Consider the following 11,864-nt stretch of genomic DNA (forward strand, 5'->3'; position numbering starts at 1 on the left):
TTTTATTGGCGACGGATTTGAAATCCGTCGCCAATACCCCGTCGCCAATGCCCTGTTTTCTACTAGTGATTATTCATTACATATGAAGGAGGATTATATTATCATATAATGTTTCAGATACGCTTCCCTATTCACTTATTTTTAAATTATTTAATTTAGAAAAGGTAGAATATGAAAATTAACAAGCAAATAAACATGGAGCCTTGTTTTCCTTGCATACCGTTGGCTAGTCAGAACCCTACACAGGTGTCAGCTCAAATATGGTAAGAAAGAAACTGGAAATTTTTGAAAAGGAAGGAAAATTTTGAAAAGGAAGGAAAATTTTACAAAACTTAACAAAGAAATAGTCACGACAAAAGTCATCTCCTCATCAACTACCACTAAATTCCAACAATGCCAAGCGTCAGCTTGAAGAGGACAGTCTTATCATATTTGGACGCTCTCATCCCTCTCTTGTCTTTTCCATGAAAACGACTCGTTAAATTTTGGGGGACCCCTACCTTTAACTTGTTAGCACTCGCCCATATTGCTAATTATTTGATAGCAAAGTCTTTATAATGACCTAACACTTTGCACTTATTTTGATTCCTTGGCTAGCGTAAAGCTATCAATTTGTTAATGTTGGCGTTTTCTTTGATTGAAAACTTCTTATCTTACAAGCTTCTTTAAACAAGCTTCCAACAAGTTAATTACTCATGCAAGGATATATCAGAGTTGGATGCTGATGGAATGGTACTTTAGATGATGTTGTTAATGAGGCAGATGGGTTTTGATTTTGGAGGTTTTCATTTTTAATTTTATCCCTTCATTCACTTTGGTTTCTCAATAATCTACTTATTTAGTTTGTAGGAGTTCAGATGTTTATCCCCGTATTTTATTTTTAAATATAGAACACGATATAGTTTGATTCTTCAAACAAGTGTTTTTCGTCAACTCTTTGGTGTCTTGTTTGATATTTATTTGATGAGCTTTGCTACAGGGACCCAAATATATGGGACTAACAGGGGGGACAGGTGATGTGTCCCCACTCCTATTGCATAATGAGCTGGTCATTATTAATGATGGTCAGTTCATTATGCAATAGGAGCGGGACACCTCACCTGTCCACCTATTGGTTCCATATTTTAGGTGCTTTGGGAATTTTTCTTATTTGATTGGTAACGAGTGTTTGCTTTTTCATAAGCTCATAACAAGTGTTGGCATTTCTTTGATTGGAAAACTTTTTGTCTTAACAAGCTTCTGAAGTTACTCACGAAAAGATGATGGGATGGATGTAGATGGGATGGGAATTGAGATAATGTTCTTAAATGTAGGACATGGTTTTTGATTTTAGATGGTTTTACTATTTATTTAATTTTGGGTGATTTTTTTATCTATAGAACAGAATGATTTGGTTGTTTTTCAAGTCGTCGGTCGTGTTAGAAATATAATGTATAAAAAGGGTTAATTGCACTGAACCTCCAAGAAACCTTCAGCGTTTTGGACTGCTCTTCCAATAAGTCTCCGCGATTTGCACATAACCCCAAAATTAGAGCCAAAAAACAACATAAAAAACCATTTGAAAGTTATTGGGAGGTAGTCTAATTTATCCAAAAGATCGATATTGGGCTTTATCTGCAGTTATTGAGAGTTTAGTGCAGTTTTGCAAGTTATTGGGGGTTTCAGCAAAAAGCTGGAAGTTCTTGGGGGTTTAGTGTAATCTACCCAATCATAAACATGGCATGACATGATAGTTCATGAATATACACAGCAACACAGACGGACGATCTCTTGGTTTGATCATGGCCTAAAAGCCTAGTATAAAACGATCTGCTGGTCCTAAAATCCATAGTTAATTGTTTAGATCCCATAATAAACAACAGAACTAATATTTGTTTCGTTTCTAAAACCTATCTTCTGCTTAATCTATATATAGGCTAAACACAATTATTATCTTCTGTTTAATTTCCAAAATTTGTCTTCTGTTTAATTTATGTAAGTCTGTGAGCATGCAAGATTTTGTTACTCCTCACGGAGTCAATCGTTCCTGAGGCAGGACAAATGTTTTTTTTATAACTAAAACCAATAATATTTATACCCTAATTAATCTTATGGTTGCGTGAAGAAAGTTTCAGTTACGTCAAATAAAATATTCTCCAAGGTTTTGCACGCAGACATTATTGTATGATCTCGCATTATATTCCCAACTAATATCATCACAAAAGAAAAATTAATTGTATATATTATCCAAAATCAAATATCTATGTAAAAAAAAAAAAGATATTCAACTTGTTCTCTTTCTAAGACATTGGAAAATATCATACTCATAATAAACCCAAAAAAGGAAAAAAAAATTTTGTCCCCTCCTCTTATTCATTAATGTTCAACATCCTCATACATAAACACATATTTATATAGGGGGGCAAAAATCCAATATAATAGATCCATATCAGTCTTGGAAACCGGTTTTCGCCCAAATGGCATTTCTTACCCGACTCAAATCCCTCCCCTTCAACGTCCTCCCGGCCCCTTCCTCCACCGACAGCGACGCCGCCCTCCTCCTCATCACCACCTCGTGCGGCGGCACGATCGCCTCCCCGTCATCTTCCTCCTCCTCCTCGAAGCCTCTCCTGTTGCAGTAACTCACGCTGCTCTTGCTTTCATGTAACAATATTTTAGACCAGTCCGGTACGCGGACGGGCATTGAACCCGGGCCAGACTTGGAGCCAGAACCAGAACCGGTTGCAGTCTGGTTCATTTTCCATGTTGATCGCGACCGTGGAACCGAAGATTTCATGTCGGGTTTGGATTCGGGCTGGAAGCACCACACGTCGGACTCGTCGAACTCGTCGCCGGCGGCGAGCCCCTCCATCTTTCTCGGGGAGGAGAAGAGGCGGATGGTGTGCTTGAGGACTTGATGGTTCCTTGATGCGGCCGCCATTTTTGCTGATTGGCCCCTGGAATCTTTTCGAGAACTTTTGACGGGCGATGATTTGAGGCGTAGGAAGTGGGAAAACTTTGGGTGTCGGAGAGCTCGTTTTATAGGAGCTCGAGGCGTACGTGGGGCCTACCGGGTCATGAGCTGTGTGGATGTGGATAAGGCACCTTATCTTTTTGTGCCGTAATGATTTGTATACGGGGGTAATATCGGAAATATCAAAATTGTGACTGTGATTGAAGAATTTTCTTCTTTCTTCTTCTTCTTCTTTTTGTTTTTTTATTTCCCGACCCCTAGAATGTAGAATATTGAAAATTGAGTTTTTTGATGATGAATAATAAATATCTCGGTCTCATAAAATTCATCACAGATAGAGACAAATGAGAATAATAATTGCAACACATCTACAAAATGTATAGGTTTTACAAAGCGAAAGATATTGATAATTACTACATAGAATCATTCAAGGAGTAAGGTTAATCATATTTCGAGAAACTTTTTAACTTACGATTTATTTCTATATTTGTTTGCCTATTTCACAAAATTTCATCATGAAAACATATTATGAGCCCAAAGACCTGACAATACGATATATTATAGTTTATGAGAAAATGCTCACATGTGTGAAAACACAACCTGTATTTACTTATTCTACTTCACGAGTGTGTCTTATATGTAAATAAGTACTAAGAAGCGGGTAGCGAAAATTGAACCCGCATTATTAGCTTGGAAGGGTAGAAGTCTGATTTCTTTAAAAAATCAGATCAAGCAATGAGAATCCAAGATAATACTTTGGATAATTTTTATAAATAATTTATTTATTTTTAGATCACAAGGAATATTTTGCAATAGGAAAGTTTTAATTTTATAAAATTATATATATTATATATTTTTTATGATGTCTTGTGTTTTAATAATATTTTAAAAAGAGATACAAGTGAACCAAAAACCCCTCTTTATAAAAACCAGTAAAGAAGTGATACCAAATTAATAAAAAACTTTGACAAATTCATTAATAATATTTTAAGAAGAAGGCTAATTCACTAACTTTATATATAATTTCAACATGTATAATTTTGCATATATCATTTCAAAGTTAATGTTAGAAGTACCCCCGCAACTATGGTGGATGACTTAGAAAACCCCTCCCAACTATTTTAATTTTAAAAAAATCACCCTAAAGTTTGGGCATATTATAGAAAACCCTACTCAACTTCGGAAATTAGACAAAACCCCTCAAGTATGGGTTGCTCACAAAAGACCCCTACTATTTCACACTTTTCTTACCAAAACTTCTTGACGTCATTTAAAAATATTAAATAGCTAAAATACCCTTTTGAAAAATAACTCATTCAATTACAATGAAATTCCCAACCAATAAAAACAACTATTTTAAATTTAAAATATTTTTTGGCCTCTTTCTCCTCTCTTTCTCTCCTAAAAAATCAGAGCAATTTTTTAATGATTGAGGGGTATTTTAGTCTTTTCTCGATCACATATTTTTCATTTGACATGCTAGATCTAACAATGTAGCTTTCATGGCATAAAATAAAAAGAGTTCATGGGGATTTCTCAAATTTTCAAACCTGATCTTGAGTGGGTTTCCCACATTAAAATGGCTGAGCGGGGTTTTTTGAGACACACGTTGTGCTTGAGTGGGGTTAAGTGAGAAAAGTTCAATGGGTTATCTCAAATTTTCATACTGATAGGGTTATCTACAATATACTCAAACTTGAAGGGGGTTAATTTCCCCAAATTAAAATAGTTGAGAGAGGTTTTCTATAACATGATTTTATTTAGAGAGACTCTCTACATGAGCTTTTTCTTTAATTTCTATATCTTATTTTAGGACTTTGTTTTGCTCTTAATTTCTTTAAATTTGTAAGACTGAGTCATACCTTTTTCGTGTTTTCATTTGATGGAGCTGTCTTGATTTATATTTTTGTCTATCATTTGTTTATATTCAACTTTGAACATCATATTCTTAAGTCATTATTGTCTAATTATTGTTCAGATGCACCAATTTTGAATAGTGAAGCAGGAGTCGTTTCACTTTCACTTTTATTAATTGCCTAAATGTGCACTGCATGATCACATTGTTATATTCAACTGATTATGATTACTGCAACTGGTTCTGTGACTTGTTATTCTAGAAGAAGTTTATGACAACATAAGTTACCTGACTCATTAGAGACATTAGGGATTTCATAACCAGTTGCAGGAGTAGTTTGTTGAGTCGATGACTGATCCCAACCAGAAGAGTAGCCAGTAGAGGCAGCAGGTTGAGGTGGGTAGCCTCCATAAGGAGGTTGGGTATATTGAGGGAGAGCTCCAGGGTAAGCTCCATGCTGCATGTAGCCATATCCTGGTTGTTGTTGCAACGGAGGTGGTAGACCCCAGTTTGTACGTGTTTCGTAGGTGATTTTCTTAAGCTTTAGCATTGCAATTTTGTCAGCCATATCAAATGTGATTATAGAATAAACTTAGAGATGCAAAAACTACATCAAATGATTGCAGGATCATCTACCTTCTGGTGACTTTTGCCTTATAATGTTGTTATTATTTGCAGCTTTATTTTTACACAGTGATCTTGATGAATCAAACTTAGTAGTGACTACTACCTGTTTTCTTCAGTGTAAAGCTGGCACCTTATATAAGTATTGACTACATTTTAACAATTCTATAATATCATTGATTCCTCAAATAAAATAAAATTTCCTTTTTTTCACTGCATAACTTCTTTGATTTGTTATATGTTTGAAAGTTTTTTGATTGTCTGAGTTTAACCTTTTAATATAGTTATATATGCTTATAAGTTAAGCATATATAACTATATTAAAAACAACGAGATACCCGGGAAATCAATGCATACTTCATTTTCATTTAATTTATGTTTGAAAGTTTTCCATGGATACTTCATTTTCATTTAATTTTGTTAGCCATGCAGTGTGTGAGCAAGTCTGCTTGCATCAGGGATTCAACTGCTAGACTCCGTAGTTCATGTGATAACTAATCATCCATTTGTTGAAAATGTATCATCTCCGGGAATCAAAGGGAATGACCACGACCAAATTTCGTCCTCTTTTGTGGAGGTACTGACCAAAACATCATATTTTTCTGTGGAGCAATTATTCTCATTATTTTCTTTTGTTTGGCAGGATGGTGATATTAATGACCTTGCTGTTCTCACTCACAACATTGCCCATGGAATCGAACTGAGAAAGTCTCATTAGCATTTTACCTTGCTAATTATCTTGCTCAAGTAATTTTTGGCATCTCTTGCTAGCAGTTTACCTTAGCTGGACTGTTTCACTATTTGTACATGCTTTGCTCTCATTAGCATTTTGTTTTGTAAATGTTTAAGGATATTATTTCCATAAATTTTGCATGTGGGCTGTCGGTTTGTTTGAAAATGTTGTACTACTGTACGTTGAGGTCTTTCGAAGGTAAAATTAATGGTCATTTTTTTATTGCCCAGATTGCCTGACAATGTCTCCATTGAGCTACAATTCTTAATTTCTGGATTATCATTAAAAACCTTTTCCAATGTTTTTCGTATGGGGTCTTAATGTTTCCTTGTCAATAGATAACTAATGCAAATCCATTTTACTAAAGAACCATTGGTGGAGGATTTAACATTGCAGTTGTCAATAGATAACTAATGCAAATCCATTTTACTAAAGAACCATTGGTGGAGGATTTAACATTGCAGTTTCAGTAAAGCTACTTCTCATGATTTCCATTTTACTAAAGAACCATTGGTGGAGGATTTAACATTGCAGTTTCAGTAAAGCTACTTCTCATGATTATTCTTTATATTGTACCTGTGAGATGTTAAAATTTGATTTTCTTTTAACAGTTTTGGAAGGTGAGTGCATGTGATATATGTGAGATTGCTACGATTCAGTTTACCATTCTGGCTTTTCACATGCTCTTAAGGTATGTATTCAAATTGATTCTATTGAAATTGATATAAATTTTCTTGAAGGATAGTACTTAACTCCAAATTGTTAGATAAAATTACACTTGTGACTTTATGGATGCTAGCTCTGGGAATCTTTCTATCCAAGTCACTGGTGATAATTGACCATTCTATGTTAATGTGCATATCCTATCAACAGTACTATCACTTTGGAAATATGTTCAAATTGATTTTCTTGATCATAATAATATTGAGCATATATCAACTGTTTAAATAATTGGAAGCTTCCTTTGTAATGAATGGTTCCGAAAATTATTGAACAGCCAGCATCAAAACCTCACTGATATATCCATCAATTGACAATATAGAAAAATTATATTGATGACATACTCTGCATCAGGACATAGTGACTGCTCGCTTCAACAATAACAAACAGATCTTATTGTTTATTGTTTTATTATTTACTTCTGACATCCTAATCCATGTCTCAAACAACAAGCTGACCCCAATTACATTATATAAGAGGGTTGCGGTATCTCAATGTCTTTTTCTATCTTTCATTTAGTAACAAAGCAGGGCTATACTGTTTTTGTAGCTAAAACAGCAATTCTAATCAGAAGCTAGGCATGAAAATAAAAACATTAGCAGAGAAATAGCAAATAGCATATTAACATTGCATACTTAGTTATAACAAACTGTTTCAATGAATGGTGCTATGCCATCATAAATTGATAGCTAACCTACCATTCAATCTTATCAAGAATTTTTCGGATGGTTTGGGCATGGGGAGTCTAATTGGTCTTGTGTTTCATATAGGCTAACACAGTGAACCATATCATATAACGCAAATCAACTTTAAATTCAATTTTAGAACGGGGGGGGGGGGGGGGGGGGGACTTAGGCCTTTCACTGATTTCCTCATCCTTATATATGCTTCCGTACATTTGATCCACTTGTTGCCATATCACTTCGTGAAAATTTTCATTTACCACCCATGTCAGTAGAGCGTACTACAAGTGCATGTCGTTAGCAATCCATATATTAGAACATTACTCATGAATCTCAAAATGTTTCTAGATGTGCGTGACTAATCAATAGGAAGCTTAGAACAGTTACATAAAAAATATACAGAGATGGTTATATGTGACTGATATACACCAAAGTAATGATTATTTTCTCAGAACAAAATTATGGGTTTGTAATTAAGAATTAAGCAGCATGATCTAATTACTCAATTCTGCAAAATATACAGACCATGGTATGTGATGAAATAGAATAATTTACCAATATACTTATTATTGAAGTATTCCTACAAATGTTTATGCCTTAAAATATTACAGATTTCATGTTGTCCTAGGATTTAACTATAGTTTCTACCAAGCCAGGTCCATATTGCCTTTAATTTATTGTGCAGAATAACAAGTTTTTTCCCCATGATTGTGCTTAGGCATTTGAGGAAGCTGTTTAAGGTGGATTCGGCGAATTTTATGATGGCCATTTGTGGGAATGATGCCTTGAGAGAGCTTTCATCTCCAGGAAAGAATGGGAGCTTCTTCCAATTGACACAGGAGAGAGGTCGATCGATAATACGGTTGAAGAAATCTGAAGTAAAGTTGATTAGCTTAGCTTCAGCTAAAATCTTTTATTTGGTCTTTACCTTATGGTGAATGTTGACTCTCTGATTGGCAGAACATGCTCATGACAGAATTCTCAATGCATGTCATTTGGTGTTCAGAGCATTACTGTGAAGTCATATATTAACAACCAATAGTTGAAATTCTGAGTAACGAGTAGATTCTCTACCCTGGATGAATTTACATAACATTTCAGTAATTTATTCTTTCAGGACATCTTTTGACTATATATAGGGTCTCTGACAGTTGAAACCGAGTCAATAGACCAATGGAACTATAGATTTTTAGGGCTTAGTGAATCAGGGAAAGGAGATTATGAATTTCCACAAGTTCTGTCACTATTATTCTCAGTTCTTAAGAAGACCATTCAAAAGAATGAGAGTTCGCGGGATTCTATGACGAGGAAAGCTAATGACACCATTGGCCAGGGTCTCAGAGCACAAGATCTTAGCATACAAAGTTACACTGAGCGCATATTCAAGTACTCAAATTGTAGCCATTCATGCTTTATCCTTGCACATGTATACATTGACAGATACCTCGTGCAACCAGGTGTCCATCTTTCTTGCCTCAATGTTCATCGGTAGCTAATGACAAGTGTGGTCATTGCAGCAAAATTCATTGATGATGCGTAAGTATTGCATGCGTTCTTCTTTCCAAATGTTTTGACTTTGGATTTAGTTCTAAAAAAGTGCTCATAGTTCTTTGGGAGTCTTCTATTAAGTTTGTTACATTTGTTTATGTCATAAAATATATCATGTTTCAATTTATTTTTTATTAAAAAAAATTCCTCTTTCATGCTTGCTACAGTACACGTTTTATCTATTTTCAAACCAAGTGCTTCTATGCCACTCATTTATTGTGTTTCATTAACAAAGTCATTTGTTCATTGACCTAATATAGATAAATTGTGTTTATAATATCTTCATTTTATTAACTACTGCTAAAAAATGTTTTCCAAATTAGCAATTACTAAATTTCGTACTTGAAAACTTTCATTTAGGTGGTACAAAAGGGAGAACAAGTGGTTGCTTAACAGAGCCTTCTCGTCACCATGCATCAGGACAAGCCGAAAATGCAGGTAGCTTACTAAAAACTCGAGTAGCAAATGATTCAAAAGAAGCTTTGATGAGTCAATAGTTCTATATGTCATTGCTATTAGCCAGTGTTAAGTCAGCTTCAGGGGACCTATGCTACATCTGAATTTCATTCTTATAAGATGGTTGATTGAAACTCAATGGTGTATATCAAATAAAATTCTTTAATAAAATTATTCATTGTTTTCTATTGTTAAGGACGAAAACAATCTATTTAATCCTTTTTAATTTTTAAATTCTATCCATATGTTTGATACATGGTTTAATTTAAATAAATCTTAATAAAATGAATCAATAGTAAAATAATAAATAAAACAATTTACCATGTGCATTGCACGTGTAATCCAACTAGTATATATATATATATATCATACTTCTTTTAAAAGCACGAGTTCAGGAAAAACTTTAATGGTCAATATTACCCTTCACTATTTTGGATATTTCATTTAAATCTTAATCTTTTTAAATTTTAATAATATCTTATCTAATTTCACGTAAACTATCTATAGCTCAACAATTAAAAAATTTATTTTAAATGTTTTATTTAAATCTTAATCTATCCAAATGCTAATTATATCTTATATTAACTCCATATTAACTACCTATAACTCAACAATTTAGAAAAAATAAGATAAAGAAATTATACGTGGATAACATATTAAGAGATGAGCTACAATCCACTTGAGTGGATAGCAACCCTTGTTCTCCTAATTTTTTATCCACTCATTTTGTGTTAAGATTTGTGCTTTCAAGAGATACAAAAAATCTCAAAAATGGTCTTCATATCTTTTACGGATCCCAAAGCAAAATCAATAGAGAAAAAGTTAGGAGGATAATATTTTTTATCCCCTCAAGTGGATTGTAGTTCACACACCCGCGCGCACGCACACACTCATATATATAAAGGAGGGGTAACTTGTAGATTTTATTATCTTCGTCAACATTTGTACTTCCTCTATTTGCTTCTTCATTTTCGAAAGGGAAAAAAATATTGTTAACGTTGAAATGAATATTCCTTATTCTTGGAATTATCGATTATCCTATAGGACGAACATGCGTGTAGAACTCTCCATACTAATTGGCGAGCTAGAAATTCAACATCATGGGCTTTAAAAAGGGTCAAAGCCCCAGCGACACGGGTGGTATTTTTGTAAATCCCCCTTTTCATATGGTACTTTTTGTGGAAAACTCCCACCGTCAAGCTTTTGTCGCGGAGGTCGACACGTGTGCAGGAACACGTGTCCCGAGGTCCACAGATTCCAGCAGGTCGGGTCGTGGGTCACGTGAAGTGTGGACCCCATCCAATTGTGTTGTCGTCGAGTATCTAATCCGATAATTGATGGAACTTAGTGATCATGCTCGTAGTGTTTATTTAAGAGACTATCAATCAATCTGGGGGTTTTAGTTGGGGTTTTGAATCAATGCCTTCGTCCTTTTGATTAGTGTATTTACCTGATTGATATGCTTTGTGGCTAGTTTGTTGCCATGTAAGTAGTGATAATAGTTGACGCGGCCCATAAATAAATAATGAGCTGTAAAGGACAAATAACAAAATAATAAAAAATAGGAGAACGACTGTGTCGGTCAGAAATTATAACGATTGCACAACCTTCGCCTACGTAAAAGATAACTGCATGCGTTCGAGATTGGCAGCTGCAACACAAATCACGAGAGTAGTTAAATGGTGGCCCTTGGATTCAATCATATGACCAGATTCAAAATCACTGCTAAACTAACTGCAAAAGGGTATAAAATCCTTTCTGGAGGAGGTAAAGATGCACATGACTGAAATCCTAAAAATCCACCATTTACACTTCTCTTCAAAGGGGCTAATTTAAGCATCAAAAGGGTCCACGTCATACAATAGCCCCAATAACCAGCTTTAGAGCTGTCCAAAAAGCCCGCGGCCCAGACCCAACCGGGCCAGGTTTTCAAAAAGCCCGCGGCCCAGGCCCAACCGGGCCGGAACCCGGCCCGGTCTGGGTATTGCCCGGACACCTGGGCAAGATCCAGGACCGGACCCGGGTCCGGACCCGCGAAAACGGGCCCGATCCAGACCCGGGCCCGGCCCAGAACAGTGCCGACCGTGGCACCAAAACTGGGTCGGGCTACCCGGCCCAGCCTGGCCAAAACGGTAAAAAAAACTGACTGTTTCGGTCGGGTCGGTCCGGGCCGGCCCGGCCCGGTCATAACGGCCAAAAATGAGTTTTGACCGTTTTGCCCCTAAAAAATGAGTTTTGGTCATAACGGCTAGAATATGAGTTTTGACCGTTTTGCCCCTAAAAATGAGTCCT

General features: G+C 35.5%; 1 protein-coding gene across 1 annotated transcript; it reads right to left on the bottom strand.

Annotated features, from left to right (window-relative positions):
• Positions 2,240-2,983, bottom strand: LOC109850909. The gene has a single exon (XM_020420993.1). The coding sequence runs from the start codon at positions 2,918-2,920 to the stop codon at positions 2,429-2,431; it is 492 nt and encodes a 163-aa protein (XP_020276582.1). The 5' UTR covers positions 2,921-2,983; the 3' UTR covers positions 2,240-2,428.

Source organism: Asparagus officinalis, chromosome 7, assembly GCF_001876935.1.
Source record: "Asparagus officinalis chromosome 7, Aspof.V1, whole genome shotgun sequence".
NCBI lineage: Eukaryota > Viridiplantae > Streptophyta > Magnoliopsida > Asparagales > Asparagaceae > Asparagus > Asparagus officinalis.